Source organism: Perca fluviatilis, chromosome 18 (genome assembly GCF_010015445.1).
Source record: "Perca fluviatilis chromosome 18, GENO_Pfluv_1.0, whole genome shotgun sequence".
NCBI lineage: Eukaryota > Metazoa > Chordata > Actinopteri > Perciformes > Percidae > Perca > Perca fluviatilis.
This window is the reverse complement of record NC_053129.1, coordinates 17,950,009-17,968,309: the sequence shown is the minus strand read 5'-3', so window position 1 is coordinate 17,968,309 and position 18,301 is coordinate 17,950,009. Positions and strand designations below refer to the sequence as shown.

The 18,301-nt window shown below is 39.4% G+C and overlaps 1 protein-coding gene across 1 annotated transcript; it reads right to left on the bottom strand.

Moving 5' to 3' along the window:
• Nucleotides 1-12,711: 12,711 nt before the first annotated feature.
• On the bottom strand, nucleotides 12,712-15,751 carry sox7 (SRY-box transcription factor 7). Its single transcript, XM_039782812.1, has 2 exons — nucleotides 15,520-15,751; nucleotides 12,712-14,451 (listed from the first exon to the last, which is right to left on the bottom strand). Exons 1-2 carry the CDS (start codon nucleotides 15,749-15,751, stop codon nucleotides 13,475-13,477), a joined length of 1,209 nt encoding a protein of 402 aa, XP_039638746.1. The 3' UTR covers nucleotides 12,712-13,474.
• Nucleotides 15,752-18,301: the final 2,550 nt, after the last annotated feature.

Here is an 18,301-nt window from a genome sequence, read left to right as displayed (position 1 = left end):
GAAGTCATAGTATTGTATGTCAAAAAAATGTCATAAAAGAGTCATAGTATAGTATCCGAAAAAAATATAAATTTATGTATGTCAAAATAGTAAAGTCAAAAGATAGTATGAATAGTTTAAAAATGTATAATATTTATATTGTCGAAAAAGCAGGTATAGTATTCGGGAAAAAATTTGGTTTGAGGAAAAGAAAAAAAAAATGTGTAGTATGTTGAAAGAGTCATAGTATAGTATGTCGAAAAAAGTCATAAAAGAGTCATATTATAGTATGTCGAAAATAGTCTTAAAAAAGTCATAAAAGAGTCATATTATAGTATGTCGAAAATAGTCTTAAAAAAGTCATAGTATAATATGTTATAGTATGTCGAAAAAAGTCAGAGTATAGTATGTCGGAAAAAGTAAAAAATATCATGGTTTAGTATGTCGAAAAAAGTCTTAAAAAATCATAGTGTAGTATGTTGAAAAGAGTCATAGTATAGTATGTCGAAAAAAGTGATAAAAAATTCATAATATAGTATGTCGAAAAAAGTAAAAAATATCATGGTTTAGTATGTCGAAAAAAGTCTTAAAAAATCATAGTGTAGTATGTTGAAAAGAGTCATAATATAGTATGTCGAAAAAAGTGATAACATTTTTATAATAATAATTATAATAATTTATACTATAGGGAAATTACAAGGTTTAGTATAAAGTGATAAAAAGTCATAATATAACATGCTGAAAAAGTGATAAAAAATTCATAGTATAGTATGTCAAAAAAAGTGATAAAAAGTCATAGTATAGCATGTCAAAAAAAGTCATATTATAGTATGTCAAAAAAAGTCATGAAAAAAGTCATTGTATACTATGTCAAAAAAAGTCATAGTATAGTATGTCGGAAACAGTCATAAAAAAGCATAGTATAATATGTCGAAAAAAGTCATAGTATAGTATGTCGATAAAAGTTGTAATAAGTCACAGTATAGCATGTCGAAAAAAATTATAAAAAAGTCATAGTATGACAAAACTCTCATAGTATGCATGTCTTTGTAGTGGAAGGAGACCGACAAATACTCCATGCCCAGACTGGGAACTGAACCAGGAACTTTGAAATGTCAAGTCTCAATGGGGCAACAGTGCATACCACTGAGCCACAGTACTGCAGTCTATGATGTGGAGAAGTGACAAAAGAGTCATAGTATACTTTCGAAAAAAGTCACATTATAGTATTTCGAAAAAAGTAATAAAAAAAGTCATAGTATAGTATGTCAAAAAAAGTCAGCAAAAAGTCATAGTAAAGTATGTCAAAAAAAGTTTAAAAAATCCTAGTATAGTATGTCCAAAAAAGTCATAGTATTGTATGTCGAAAAAAGTCATAAAAAAGTAATAGTATAGTATGTCGAAAAAAGTGATAAAAAAGTCATAGTCTAGTATGTCGAAAAAGTCCTTGTATGACTGGGAACTGAACCAGAAACTTTCTAATGTCAACTCTCAATGGGGAAATGATGCATACAACTGAGCCACAGTGCTGTAGTCTATGATGTGGAAAAAGTGACAAAAGAGTCATAGTATACTTTCGAAAATAAAGTCATGAAAAATGTTATATATATATATATAGTATATCGTAAAAGTCTTAAAAAAGTAATAGTATATTATGTAGAAAAAAGACAAAAAAGCATAGTATAGTATGTAGAAAAAAGTCACTTAAAAGTCATATTGTAATATGTCTAAAAAAGTCACTAAAAAGTCATAGTGTAGTATGTCAAAAATTACCTTAGTATGCCTGTCTTTGTGGTGGGAGGAGACCTACACAAACACCAATGTCAACTCTCAATGGTGAAACGGTGTTTACCACTGAGCCACAGTACTGTAGTCTACGATGTGGAAAAAGTGACAAAAGAGTCATAGTATACTTTCGAAAAAAGTCATTAAAAAAAAATCATAGTATAGCATGTCGAAAAAAGTTATAAAAAAGTCATGTTGAAAAAAGTCATGAAAAAGTAATAGTATAGTATGTTGAATAAAGTCATAGAAAAAAAAGTCATAGTTTAATATGTCAAAAATGTCATTAAAAAGGATAAAGTATGACAAACAAAACACCTTCGTGGTGGGAGGAGACCAACACAAACACCATGCCCAGTTTGGGAACCAAACCAGGAACTTTTAAATGTCAACTCTCAATGGTACAACAGTGCATACCACTGAGCCACAGTACTGTAGTCTATGATGTGGAAAAAGTGAGTCATAGTATACTTTTTTATAGTATAGTATTTCTAAAAAAGTAATTAAAAAAGTCATAGTATAGTATGTCAAAAAAAGTCATGAAATAAGTCATAGTATAGTATGTCGAAAAAAGTCATAATATAGTATGTCGAAAAAAGTAATAGTACAGTATGTCAAAAAAAGTCATGGTATAGTGTTGAAAAAAAGTCATGAAAAAGTAATGGTATAGTATGTCGAAAAAAGTAATAGTACAGTATGTCAAAAAAAGTCAAGGTATAGTGTTGAAAAAAAGTCATGAAAAAGTCATGGTATAGTATGTCAAAAAATAGTCATAAAAAGTCATAGTATAGTGTTTTGAATTAATAAATAAAAGTCATAGGATAGTATGTCAAAAAACGTCATAGTACAGTATGTTGAAAAACATCATTAAATGGCAGTCACTTCATTTGAACCAGTTTTCTTCACTGCTGCATTATAACACACTGACCTATCTGTTCTGACACACTTCATCTATTTTAATGTGTATTTGACTTCCTCGCCTTCAGTGTTCAACATTAAAATGTGCAGGTCCTTTAAAGGGATAGAACCCACAACTTCATATCTTCCAAAGCTAATCTTGCTGAGCTATCTGCAAAGCTGCTAACACTCTGGTTCGAAGATGCATTTATCGTTCATATCACTGAAGCCGGGAAATGGAAAAACTCTTAAGACAGAAGTATGGTTTGATCTTTTAACCTCTGATTATGAATTATCAGTTGAGGGAGTACCTTATCATGGACAGAAAAAAAAAAAGATATAATAAAAATGTAGTATGTCATAAAAGTCATAGTATGGTATTTCAAGTCAGTATAGTATGTCATAAAAAGTCATTAAAAAGTCATAATATAGTATGTCAAAAGTCATAGTATAGTACGTCATAAATGATCATAAAAAGGCATGTCATAAAAAAGTCATAAGAAGGTAATATTATAGTTTGATGGTCATAGAATAGTACATCATAAAAAGTCATAGTATGTCACGAAAATGTGTAGCAACCAACTTGGTGACCTAGGGAACTTTTAGTTAAACCACGTAAATAACATGCAAACTCCAACGGAAGGTTGGAAGGTTGGTGGTTCGATCCCTGCAGTTCCATGCCGAAGTGTCCTTGGGCCTCGATTTTCCCCCGATGCTGCAAATGTGTGTGAATGTTTATCTGATGAGCAGGTGGCACCCTGTACGGCAGCCTCGGTGTGTGAATGGTGAATTAATTAATTTCATAAAAATTCATAAAAAAGCCATAGTATAGTATGTCATAAAAAGTAATAATCATAGTATAGTATATCACAACACACAAATGGCAGATGGGAGCGGATCAAAACGAGGCCTATGTACAGTAGTGATGGCCCAACATGACATCACATCATTCCCATCATGCTGAGTAGTTCTATGTAGTAGTAAATTTATGTTCCAAAATGCAAATATTATTTTTTGTAATTTGTCTGTTTAGAACATGGTTTGGTTATTTTTCTTGAACCCACCATTAATGAGGTGGCTGTTAAATAACCCCACTGTTAGTGAGGTGGGTGATACATTTCTCCACTCAAGCTGTACTAAAGTGCTGTATTGGAGGCCCTTCACCGATATCGGGCCTGGTAGATGGTAATGTTTAATTTATATGTCTGAGAGGCACTCTTGTCTGCAGAATTATTATCCCACTACTAAGCAGAAATTGGTTAGCCTGAAGTTAGCCTATAAGGTCATGGGCTATTGTAATTAATGGGTTTTTAGTGATCTTAGTCTGTCAGAAGTGGGATTCAAACCCACACCTCCAGAGCAGACTGTGACCTGAACACCTTGGGAGAAAGTCAGCAACACATGCCAGTAGCTTTATTTCATGTGATGTAACATCAAAAGGGCTCTAGGCTGCAACTTCTCTTATGGCCACTAGATGCTAACTCCCAGAAAACAATGTAAATTCAATTGAAGAAGCCTTTAACTTCTCTATCAATCCTATAACCAGGTAGTCCGTTTCTCATGTCAGAAAAATCAATTTGCAGCTGTAGCTAAGCAACATTTCCAGACAAATCATTTCTATCTATCTATCTATCTATCTATCTATCTATCTATCTATCTATCTATCTATCTATCTATCTATCTATCTATCTATCTATCTATCTATCTCTTCATGTGAATCTACCTTTATCTTCAGTTCTCCTGAATTATCTGTTGTTACAGTTACAGTAATTACAGCTAGAGCCAGTTAGAGAATAATTTCATCCCTTGTACACATGCCATTTATGGTGGTTGTACTACGATGCAATAATACTAAAAAAGGAATATAAACAAGTATAGCAGATGGACATATTGAAAGAGAATTCATTCAGTTGGGAAAATGGTTGTAATCTGTGTGTGTGTGTGTGTGTGTGTGTGTGTGTGTGTGTGTGTGTGTGTGTGTGTGTGTGTGTGTGTGTGTGGTAGTGGGTGTATGGGTGGGTGGAGGTGGGGGGGCAGATGTCAGGCCATGTTCAGCAATTTGACAGCTTTAGGGAAGAAGCTTTTTTTCAGTCTTGTGAGGCGTGCATGTATCGCCCTGTATTGGAGGCCCTTCCCTGACATCGGGCCTGGTAGATGTCGCATATGGTAATGTTTAATTTATATGTCTGAGAGGCACTCTTGTCTGCAGAATTATTATCCCACTACTAAGCAGAAATTGGTTAGCCTGAAGTTAGCCTATAAGGTCATGGGCTATTGTAATTAATGGGTTTTTAGTGATCTTAGTTCCAAACACCTTGGGAAAACTGCCTTGTGAAAGTGCCAACTGTGTAATATTTTACAAAAGCACAATTCACCAAACTACAGGGTCAAGTCTTGCGGTTAGTACAGTGTGCTTTAAAGATTTGTGATTGTGAAAAATGGCTTATTTATCCACATGTGCTGCTGTTTTTGGAGTGAAGCATTTGAAGTGTCCAGGGAACCTAAACATGAAATGACTGTAGCCTATATATTATATGTATGAATATTAGTCCTGTGTATTTATATTATATAGTATATTTGGTAGCTTCTGTGTTGGAAAATGAATAGTACTCGAAGGTCACACTGGATACGTGACTGTAACTGCTTTATTTGCTTATCAGAGCTTTCAGCTATCACTACTCTTAAGTATTTCAACATGTGTAATAAACATAGAGCTATACAGCTCATATCCTGTTTTGAACCTGTCAACATGGTACTTCAGTTGAAGTGTCTGAACTCTGGGGACAAGTGAGTGAGTCATTTCCATGTGTCTCATTTTTGATGTTGAGTCTTTAAGGAAACCGGGCTGAGCATCCAGCAGGAAAGGATTCCTCCGAGCTCAGACATCAACAACATCCCGAATATTACACCCATAACGTAAGTTTGGAGGAATGGGAGTGAGCACGGAAATGATGCCAGAGTGACCCGTTGTCAAGGTCAGTCAGGAGCTTTCTTACCCAGAATTTCTAAGTGTAAACAGCGCACATCAAAGCAGCGGAAATGCTATGTGTCATGACTGACGTACTTTATCTCTGAATAAGCAGCTGTAATGGTTTGTTGTTCCTGTATGTAGGAACTTGCATCACTGATCAGTCATCTTACATGACTCTTATACTTACTTACAGTTTTCAGGACCCTGGGTGATGGAGACTTAATTATAATTTTAGAGATGTGGGCAGGATGTCTTTGTATATATAGCACTTGCTTCTTTCTGTACTGATGAATCCTAATGCATATTAATTAGGGCTTATAATCATTTTCACTTTTGATTAACCTGCTGACAGGAAAACACATCTAAGACATCTTCAAATTGATTTTCTTGTCTGCAATGAAAGTATTTCTTCCCCTCCCCCCCCAAAAAAAACATTCTAAGGTCTGCATACAGTAATACACCAGTGACACTAAAACCCTTACAGTGCAAAGGTCCACCAAGACAAATAAACCACTGAAACAAGTCGCCTAATACTGAATACAAGTGAAATCAGACACTAGCTTCTCATGGCTGGTTAGCTCTGAATATACTAGCTGTACGTCACTGAGCATTCTAAACTGAGCAGTGGTCCGTCAGTGTTGCATTTTTAAAGATAATTTTTGGGGGCTTTTCCCTTTATTTTTAAAAGTGGATAGACATGAAAGGGGGAGAGAGATGGGGGATGACACACAGCAAAGGAACCCTGCACCGCTGCAGGACTCTGCCAACATGGGGGAAATGCTCTTACTGGGTGAGCTAGAGGCTGCCCCAGTGTTGCATTTTTTAGGGTGTTCATGCTAATTAAGCTTATTATTATGTGAATTTGAAAGGTTCCATTTGAAATTAAACTCTCTGTTAGAATTCTAACAGTTCTGATGACATTACAATAGAATCACGGAGACAGTAAGACTGTTTAAGTTACTCTGTACTCACTAAGATTACAACCAGATAAAACACACTTCAGCGACAGTACATTTTCCAAGTAGAGACATATTTAAGAAAAACTTTCTTTCATAACCACAACTGCACAACTGCTCTGCAGTTTTACAGACCAGCTCTCTTGTGTTCACTCTATACACAACAGCTAACCAATCAAGATGAACGAACAAGGTGACGGGCGCCCGCTGCAAAACATCTTCATCTACTTCAGGCAGCTGGTATTCGGAGTAGTTATGCCAGATGCCATACACCTCCCTGGGAGGAATCTAGATCATCTTGATCGTAATGGCAATAATGACAACATGAACGACCATGATGTTGAGGATGCTGGTCCAGCTGCTGAGGTTGACATAGGAATCAACCAGCATGTGGAACAAAAAGAAGACCCACTGCCTGGTGGATCCGGGCAGCAATCTCGAGAAGAAGATGATGAGGATGAGGAGAGTAGAAGTAAAAGATTTAGATGGTGGGATGAATTGGCAGACAGCGACTGTGACAGCTGCTTTGATAGTGAGGACCGTAATGGTGATGATTTAGTCACAGAGGAGGAAGAGGAAGACCCTCTTCCAGGAGTATCCAGGAAGAGGGAAAGGGATGAGGAAGATGAAAATAAAAGAAGCTCCAAAAAATCCAGACAGTAACATTATCAAACATAACAGACACACATCTCCTCTCCTCTACGCCATTAACATAAAACCCCCAACATTACATGATCAGCATTACCCCAACATGTTCTTTATCTGTTCTGAACAGCTCAAGCATAGGAGGGGTGTACACAGACCCAGGGAATGACTACAATCTCCACCACCATCTCACCACCGGCCTGCTCTTGGCCGTTACCAGCTGCTGACTTAATCAGCCAGCTGCAATGCAAATCTATTTCACTGTAAGACAATAAAGTTATTCAACTCAATTCAACTCGTATAGAGACTGATCACATCTGCTTCACAATCTGATATAACTGCTAAATTGTATCAGTGCAAAATTTATGAATGATATTTGCTGAAATATTTCAAACTTAACGGCTCTCGGAATTTCTCACAAGCTGTCATCAGGCAGCCCGGTGGTTTGCTTTGTCTGTCCTCCACAGTAGCTGTTAAAAAGGTCTCTCTCACACCGCTTGACTTATAACATCACTCATCTAAATCATTAGTGCGTCTGCCTTTCAGGATGCACGCTGAGTAAACTCTGTTGGTGCAGGACGACGGGGCCAGAGCCATGATGGCAGCATGTGGGCGCACTAAAATGGAAAAGATGGGGAGTGACTTAAGATCAAAGCCATGTAGTCCTTGCCCTTTACAAGAGCAATGTCCAAATTCCCTTCATGACAGGACATGGTATTAGCTTATGTTATCTGTGAAATATGTAAAGAGAAAACAGCAACATTTCAAACGATGACCAATTTTAAGCGTTCCAAAACTTTGCAGGAATTAGCCATACCCCTTACAGTTTAACTGTATGTCTCATCGCAGTCTTGATTAAACAAAGTTGTCAGAAAATGAAAACACTGCACAAAATATTATAATTATCCCAATTAAAATATGAATCAAAAATATGTAATGCCTCTTCCAGTTATTCCCACAATACAGGATCACACACGGAACAGATAAGGATGTTCTATCTCTTAAATGGAACAACCACATTGCAATTAGGAAGCACAATAGGAACATCCTCCTCCACATTGAGGTGAAGAGTTACACCACCCCTGGGAGAATCTGCAGCAGTCAAAAACAAGCCAGATAGCGCAGCAGCATACATACACCAGTGCAAGCCATGAGAGAGAGAGATAGAGAGAGAGAGAGATAGAAGAGAGAGAGAGAGAGAGAGAGAGAGAGAGAGAGAGAGAGAGAGACCAATGCGGGCCAGGTGGTAAAAATAGGACATACACTGCAATTTTGCATCACTTGTTTAAAAAAAATATTACATACTGTATGTGCTAGTATTGTATACGTTTTTAAACCTCTTGACTTAAAAATGCTGACTCTACTTTGAGTGAAACGTTTTAATACACAACGACAAAGCTCTTATTAAAGTGTGGAGTTTACTTAAATGCACATAGTTTTGGAAGACATTTCTCAATCCTTTTTTGTACATCCTGCACAAGCTTTACCGCCTATACCGATGTGGTAATCAGGCCACGTTTATGGGTAAATGGAAATCTAGCCTTCTCCTTCCCTGGGTTGGCAGCCATGTGCTGGCCTCCCTCTGTGCTTTTGCTGGTCGCCTGTATCTGCTTAGAACAGGTGCCGGATCCCGTTCAGCTGCAGCATTCACAGCACAGGTACGGGTGGGAGGCCCTTGGCTGCTCGTACAGTCCCCCAAGTTTTCCAGGGGTCCCCATCTGTGTCCCTGCGCATCCTCTGCCACATGGCACCTGTCCCTCGACGAGTCTGGTCCATTCTTCGTCCGGCGACGTACACGCCTGCCTGCCACCCCACACTCTGCCTGTTGTTGAGCCACAATGAGATGAAGAATAGCTGCACCCATAATCCCTTGCTGTGAGATGTGTGTGTGTGTGTGTGTTGTTTTTTCGTCCTTTGGCCAGATTTAGGGCCAAGAACAAATTGTAAACAGGTTATTATGCTGCTGTAACACACTCCAACTGGAAATGCACTCCGACAACATTTAGTGTTTACTGATGTAAGTGTGTCTTTATCCGTCGCACAGAGTAGTTTCATTTGGTGTAAAGTTCACTGCATTTACTGCGATGACGATGTTACATTGGGTTTGTTGTTTTCTATTTGAAAGGCTTAACAGGAAAGACATGACTATCACCCCAGAATCCCTTGGAATAATAGCTTTTCTTCAAATGCAAATAACTACTTGTGATATGTGCAGATGCATATGAGGTTTTAAAATAATAGAGTAAGCCCACTCTCTTCATGCAGCGACAATACAAAAGCAACTCAGACACAGCATAACATACAGAATTATAGTATGTAGGTTTAAAGGCCATCTCAGTCTCGAACATTGATATGCCTTAGTCACGTAGTTCAAATCAGCCACTTCCTTTTGACCAACAGTTAATAGGCAAATAACGTCACATAGGATAAATGGTTGACCTCCAAATGTGACGTAATTGGACGTTCCCTCGCCGGCTACACAATGGATGCTGGACCAACCAGACAGTGAGCCTCCTCCGTGGCTCCGGAGGACACGATATTTAAAGTGATCACTGCTTACCTTGGTCCCAACAGATGGATAATACTTTACACAGCTGTGCAAGCTCTGCGCCCCGTCCACACACACCAAGCCCTATGTTGTTACCTTGACAGTTGGTGTTAAGTTAGACCACCGAGTTGTTTGTTTGCCCAGGGAAGTGACATGACGGCAGAGGAGGAAATAGGAAACATAACAGACTACCTGACAGACTCATTCCACAGGCTTGACCTGAGACTGGAACTGAGCCAGTCAGCAATCAGAGAGAAATAACAAGAAGAGGCGCTTTTGTTTGTTCAGCCTATATCCTTATATTAACAAATATTGTAAATCTTGTGATCCTGCAAATGTGTGAAAGATCCAATTAGTGAAATTAAAGAGATCATTCTCACAGAAGGAGGGTCTTTACAGATAATTCCTGCAATCGCCTATGTGTATAAAGTGTAAAGTTTATGCTGTTCACAACAATGTCATGCCAGTGTTTGCTGACACGTTATTTGCTCTTTTCTTTCCTGTTGATTTATTGCAGCTAAAACAGCATCAATGGCTGTATCAGGTTTTCAGCAGAAGCTTCTGACTAAAGGTTACAATGACAATGAGTCTACTTCTAAGGAGGAAAGGATTGTGGCTGACAAGTTGAGTGTTTTGCCCTCACTTCCTGAAAATTTAAAAGTCACAGGCTCTACATATCTCGGTAAAAACTCCTGTAGATCTCTTCTGGGCATTTCCCAGAAGGGATGTAGGTGTAATAATGAATCGAAGATAAGTGTTTTTTATCTACAAGAGATATGAAGTGGTCAGTGCTTTGTTCCATTGTAAACTATGTATTTGTTGGGTTAGACTCAAAATATTGTTTACTTATCACTGCAAAGGCACCTGCATGTTGATCACGTTTACTTTTAAAAGACAACCACCATTATATATAATGTTAGTAGGAAATGCATATATAATAGCTTATTGGAGTAGCCACTGTGTAAATGTGTACAATTTAAATGTGAGGCCCTGCTTTCCAGTGAAAACCAAATCTACCTCTAATTTTGATTTTGAAAATGTAAGTGTTCCTTTACGGTTTTTAGAAAATACTTCTCCTCCATCAGCTAAAAAAAAAAAAACGTTAAAAAGGAACATTGGATTATTTGGAAAATGCAAAGCTATAGCAAGCTGAAAACAGGAGGACTATGTTTCTTAGTTTATCTTGTTTATATTTGTATTTCTCTCCTTAATCTCTGTAGAGGCTTCAATGATTTTCTGAGTCATTTGGACGTGAAACACTATTAAAATATCAAAGCGTATGGGAACAATATGATATAATGATGTAAGTACTGCTTTATTCTGCAATTTATGCTCAAGTATCGTCTTCTTGTTTGCACTATAATCTAATGTGTTGATGCTTTGTTGACGCTCAAGTCTTTGTCCTTGTCCGTGTTACACTGTCCTACCCTGAGGTGGTGGATGTGATTGTTGAGACATTGCAGGGCGTCTTTACCAAGGGAGTCTGCAGCAGCACCCTGAGCTGGCCTGACCCTGACAACTCTGGGGCTGATGGCGCACCAAAGACTACTACTTTCTCACCCCGTATGCCTGGGGCAACACCCATCTGGCTCCCACATCCAAAATATGGTCGCACTAAAATGGACCCTCCGCAGAGTTTTGAACCCCTGCAGGCACAAAGGGTAATGATCTAACCCCAAAGAAATGAACATGACATCGGCCAGCTGCAAACACTGGTGCTTGATGAATGTTGTCATTCTGGTCAGTTTAATCATATTCTCAGCAAGGTGTGTCAAAACCACACGATCACAGTTGAATATGGGTACAGAAAAATGTCATTTTAAGTACATATGTTCACCACAAGTGTTGTTTTCTGGTGTCAGAGTAAGAAAACTGCTCATTGCTATGTGGATGTTTGTGGTGTGTCTGTGGTCAAGGTACCAGGTTGACCAAGCCTCTCCTGAAAAATGGCGGGTAAGTAAAGACGAGTAAGTAAGATGCTAATCAGCACGGCAGTGTTTCCTCCCGCTTGCTGAACAGCGGGTTCTCTTCCCTCTCTCTGGCTCTTTAATGCCGGGCCCAGCCAGGTCCAAACATCCTGACAGAGAGAGGCTTTTCCCTTATCAGTCAGGAAACACCGCTCCTCCGCCACATCCTCTTTACAAGAAGCACGACTCAACCGTTCCCAAAAAAATGCAGGAAGACCAGCCAGACTCCAGGATTTGTCAAAAGCCCCCTGAATTCCTTTAAAAAGAAAAAAAATAGAAAATTCAAGACAACAGAGAGAGGAGGAGTGTCGAGGAGAGGGGGGTAAAAAAAAAATGAGGAGGGTGTAAAACAGTCAACATAGCCCTGGGATTTATTTTTTTATTTATTCTGCACAGATTACGAAAGGTCTGCATCAGCAAGATAGAACACGGGGTGAGGGGGTGGGGGTGGACGTGGGGTCCGGAGTGCCTAAGAATGGCACCCAGAATAAGACTCCGGGAAAACAAAGGACGGTTGAGATGGAGGCGGCTGTGCCTGTTGTACACTAATCCTCTGAACCGGGATGAAATGAAAGCGAGAGGAGACGGATGGAGAAGGATGATGTGATGGAGGGTGGAAAAAGCAAGCAGGGGAGTGGGTGTCAGAATGGGCCACATGCAGTACAACAGCTAGACAGAGCCCATAAATAGAAGAACATGTGGCGCGACACTCAATTCAAAGATGGACAAATAGCACACACCATTTTCTCCCATTGGCGTATGAACACTTGTAGTGGAGTCCTTATTTCTTTTATTGTTTTAATTCAGGAATCTGATTATAATAATTAGATGGTATGTATAGATAAGTAGAAATGTGAAAGTCTACTGCACAATAGCTTTAAGTGTATCAGTTATTACCAATACCTCATACTCCATAATTCTTTTGTTGTGGTATGTTGTCTGTGGGCACATTAAGTAGCAACTGCGTTAATATAAAAATTGAACTTTATTTTAAATTATTGTCTTTCACAAACCTAAATCAGCATACAGTTATAGTTACCATTATTATTTTCATCGTAGAGGTTATGATTATATATTATTAAGTACTTGAGAAGAAGTATAAACGCCTTTTTTCTTCATTATACACCATTTTGTTAATTTGCATAAGAAATGTCCAACTAAAACCTCATTCAATTACAACTACTGAGGTAAGACTCCCAAGCTAATGAGAGCGAGAACATAGAATACAAACATTCGAATGGAAAGCGTCGATAATAGCATTACAGTTAGCATTTATGCGAAACATCAAAGGACTTAAATTAGTTTCTAAAGAGCATCTGTACATGCCGCAGTGGCAACAGTAACTGGTGACATTTACAAGTGGACAACAAGTCTTTACGATTGTTCTTCTGGTTTAGAAGCGTCATGTCAACTGGAGGTGGCATACTATAGTATTTGTGTCTGCATCCCTGAGGTGTCCATCTCCCTTTCTTCGTATTCCTCCAATTGCTCTTTGTTTTTTCCTCGGCTCCAGACAATCACATTGCTCCGTAATCAGTTCAGGTTTTAATCATGGTGGGATGATGTTGCTCATAGATGCTAATACAGGATTTTAAAAATTACAGATGAGAGCACAGAAATCTTTCCCTTACTGGCACCCAAGTGCAAAATTATCCCAAATTTCTTCACCCATTTTAACCCCTGTAGTGTCTCTGATCAGCCACAAGTATAACGGGTGCTGTGACCAAGCTTACGAGATGCCATAGTTGTTGTAGTAGGCCGCCGTTGCGTCCGCTAGCACAGAAATGAGGCTGGTTTCTGTGGTGCTGGTTGGACAGGCAGTGGCAGAAGCAGTGGCGGCCGACGCCACCTGGATGTGTCCTGTAACGGTCATACTGCTGCCCTGCTCAGGATGGAACCCAGTCCCAGTGGAGTTCAGGTACTGGTCAAACTCATCGCGGTCCACCTCACCCAGAAGCTCTGCCTGGCTCAGCTGGTCTAGAGTCTCCAGTTGACCCTGTGTCTCTGGTGGGGGGGACAGCTGACCCAGGTGGCCCTGGTGGAGCCCGTGGTGAATCTGGTGGAAAGATGAGGTACTGTAGTAAGACAGCGGAGGGCCATGGATCAGTCCAGCGCCACCAGTTTGGGACATGTGAGAGATGTGACCTATGTGTGCGCCCCCACAGTGAATTTGGGTCTGAGTGTAGTCAGTGTGGTAAGGGGGTGGGCTGCCCATGTGTGTCTGATTCTGGTGGTGCTCATCTGGGCAGGAGGAAGAGCAGGAGGAGCTACCAGATGTTGAATAATAAGAGGGGGGTACATGTTCGTGGTCCATGGCATCTAATGGGGACATCTCAGGGGGAGTGGGCAGGCCGTAGGGGTAGGTGTCAAAGCTGCTGTTGGAACCGGCTGGGTCCCTGAAGCTTCTGACGCTGGGCAGAGCAGGGCTGGGGCTGGAGAAGCCACTTCTGATACCGTTAGGGCTGCCCTCGTCTTTGTCGAGGGGGTGACAGAGGACTCGCTGTTCGGGCAGGGCGTTCTGATCAGGGGCCAGCCCGCTCAGGAGGAAGCCAGGGTCCACTCGTTTGCAGATGCGTTTCAGCTGTTTCTTGCGGCGAGGCCGATACTTATAGTTGGGGTAGTCCTGCATGTGCTGCACCCGAAGCCTTTCTGCTTCCTCCACATAGGGCCTCTTATCAGGGGGAGTTAGGGCCTTCCATGACTTTCCTGCAAAGAAAAGACAGATTTATTTTTTTAATTTTAACTACAAATCATAGGCTTCAACAAATTAGTTTGCAATTTATTTCATGTTTAAAGTCTGTTAAAACTATACAATATTAAAATGATTGAATGTATTTTCTCACACACTAGCAATTTGTACAATTAGTAAAACGTCCATATGTTCTCAATCCGTTTTAGACGTATGGCGTATACTCCTTTATTGGATAATTAAGATATTGAGTTCATGTGAATAATGGTAATAATGATAATAATGGGAATACAACATGTTTTCCAAAATTAAACTATAGTTAAATAAATAGCACTATAAAAAGTCTTCAGAGGAATAATAAAATAAGTCTTTCTTTACTTTAAAACAACTCATAACGGCATTTACTTATCAGGGGTTTTTTTTAAATGAAAGAAAAACATCTACCGTATATTAAAACTTTCACTGGCTTCCTTTCAAGTTTGTATTTGTTTTAAGGGTCTTTCTTTCAATTAATGCATACCCTATTTTAAGATAAACACAAGGGCCAATTTTATTTTTATTTATTAAAGCATATTTTACATGAGGTTTTGCTGTTCTGGAACTGGCTTAAGATGATTCCCGTGTGCGAGAGTGCCAGATTTTGAGCTTAACATTAAGCACTAATCCAAGTAGCCTAAATGCAACGCAAAATCATACATTCTGTCCATAGTCTTAACGAATTTTACGGTTTTACAGAGACATCAACTTTTAAATTCAGGGGATTCTGGCGACGCGCTTCATAGACTATTACTAAAATGGCTGTGAAAATACGTGAGTAATTTACTTGGTCTAATTTATGACCAATTGCGATTAAACGCATTGATTTGTTGTCTTTTCTTTAATACCTTCAGACGTTTTTTTAGAATTTAATTTACTTATCATTTTGGTGTCGGAAACAACCTAAAACTTTAGTAAAACAGCCGAGGCCTGGGGGATTATAAGTGTGTGGACAGTTAAAACGTAGCACTAATAATAACAATAATAATAATAAAATATAGGCTATTAAAACAATAAAATGAATAAAACTTTAAATAACTTAATCTCACCCAACATTTTGCTGAGCTCGGCATTGTGCAGGTCTGGATTTTGAACGGCCAGCCGTTTGCGCTCATCTTTGGCCCACACCATGAACGCGTTCATGGGCCGTCTGATCCGCGGCTCCGGCGCCTTGTCCACGGGGGTCCTGTGCGGGCCATGTCCGTCGGGCACGTCCCCGTCTCCTGGAGGACACTCGAAGGACTCTGGCCACGACGAGTACGCGCTGATGAGGGCGGCCATCTGCGCGCTCTCTCCTCTCCAAACTTAAGATGCGCTTCTCACTGTCTCTCTGACAAGTTGCGTTCTCTGTGGAGGTACACTGGAGGCTGATTAAAAAGCTAAACAACTACAGAAACTGCTCTTTACATATATATATATATATAGTTTTTTTTAAATAAACCCCGCGGTGTTCACACTGACTAGATTTTCTAGAGCTACAGGCTACAGATGTCAGTGCTGGTTTTAGGAGAAAGCACAGATATGCTCAAGCAGCGGCTCCTCCTTGTGAGTTATGATTCAGTCTTTCCTGGTGGATGGGGGAGCGCTTTATATTTGAAGAGCAGGTTCCAGAAGAAGCCCCGGAGGACTCTCGGCTCCTCCTCGATTGCAAGTTGAGCCCCGTGAAAGGAAAGAGAGAGAGAGAGCGCAGCATTTCAACACTACTAACTACTTAAACTGGTCTCAACAAAAAACACTTTCCACTGACAGATAACGAACAAACTAATCCCACAATGGTTCTAAAAGTCACTGTCCAGGTTATGATTATTTGTTTTTAACAGTTGCATCACATATGGGACCAAAGTTTGTCAAACGGGGGCTTAAATAATTTGCAACCATTAGAGAATACCAATTTCTAAAATTTTACATTATAATGTAATAAATTGTAATAGTGCTGTGACTAGCCAGCAAGGAAACACTCACCTGACAAACTCATCTAACCTGTTCAGCAGTATACTCAACATTACAAACTGAAGTGGCATTTTTAGATTTCCACTGAACTCCTAAGTGTGCCAGGGTGTCATGGGTCCTGCAAATCAAAGCACTACTATGTTTTTTAAAGAAAAAGAAAATAACTTTTTTCCCATGTTTTTATAATCAGCTGCATTTGACAGAAATGTTCTAGCTTTATAAATATATTTTTCACAGACTTCCTGTTAAACATCTAAATGCAGATGCCAATATTAAAATTACATTCCCTCAGTGGACAAAAAAAAGGCCCTCTTTTTTTATAAACTTTGGGTGAAAATCAATGTGGGGCCTCTGAGCACATCTGTGGGTGACAGAAGAGATAAAACCACTGAACACACACTACAAACAAATCAGTTTCCTTCTGTGGCCAGAGGCGGGTGCATATCAAATCCAGGAGTTCCTGTTGACAGGATACTCTTGGGCTGCAGCCATGGAGAAACTCACACACAAGGACCCAAACACAAGGACCCCCACACACACACACACACACCTAATACAGATATTGATCACAGGTCAGATAGTATATTAGTTTGTAATACTGTATTTTATGGAGTAGGGATAAACTCACCACAGATACTGTGGTTTTAACTATTCTTTAACTTCCATCCTACTGAGCTAATCCACAGGCAACATGTATTTTAAGTTGTAATACACATCTTTTGGTCAGTCGTGCCTCTCCAACCATAAATCCAATTGAAGTGTCAGCCCCCCCCCCCAGGAACAGGATATGGCACATGAAGCCATAGATAGTGCATGGAGATGTGAGTGCGTAGAGCAGGCACATTAGTGATACATAGGGCCGTGCTGTTCTGACATGGGCCACATTGATGTGAAGTCAGTGTGCCAGTAAAAGTCATAACAAGTGTAAGCTGATGGAGGCAAATAAGTGAGTGAGAGTGCATGTACAGTACAACCAGACAGTAATGTGAAAGACAAAGGTTTTTCATAATTGCAATTTGGACTTAAGCACATGAAACTCTGAGTTAGGGGTTTCTGAAATGACTAATAGCTCTATGTGGTAACCGAGGTGTGGGTGAGAGCTGTATCAGCCTGCTGTTGTTCACCCTGTCAGTGTAAAAGACATGTGGCTACTGAAGATTTGAGTGTTACCCACTTTTCTCCTCACTTTGTATGTCTGCTCTGGATTGTCTTTAGTCAGTCTAGAATGCTGCTGCAAGACTACTCACTAACTCAAGTAGACAATCTCACATTACCCTGGTACTTAAGTTTTTTCACTGGCTCCCTGTTGCATATAGAATTCAGTTTAAAATTCTTATGCTTATGTGCAGAGCATTGCACTGTCCTCTCCTGCACGTGGCTTAGCTACTGCACCCTTATTTGTCACCCTTAGCTAGCTCATTTAGGTCTAATATGCTAAATGTACTGTCTGTCCCACGAACCCAACTTAAGATTTGAGGTGATAGAGCTTTTGAGTCCATAGCACCTAAACTATGGAATGCTCTGCCTCCTCCCTTGCGGTCTGCCGTTTCAGTGGATTCTTTAAAAATAAAATCGGATAAGACAAAACTGTTCAGATAGGCGTTTGGTTGACCAGTATACACTTTCAATATTTTAATGTAATACCAATTTTGTATCGTGTTCTCATTCGGTTTCTCGTGTTTGCCCCTTTAAAGAATTGTGACTTATGTCTGTGAAAGGCACGTTATAAATACATTTTACTTACTATTATGTGCAAACGTGTCAGTAAATGGTGGTTTAACAACTACAATATATTCATAGTGACTGATGTGACTTTTAAAAAGGAAAAACATTGTTTTATTTAACATAAAACATGATAGCCTCATCTGTTAGAGCCAAATT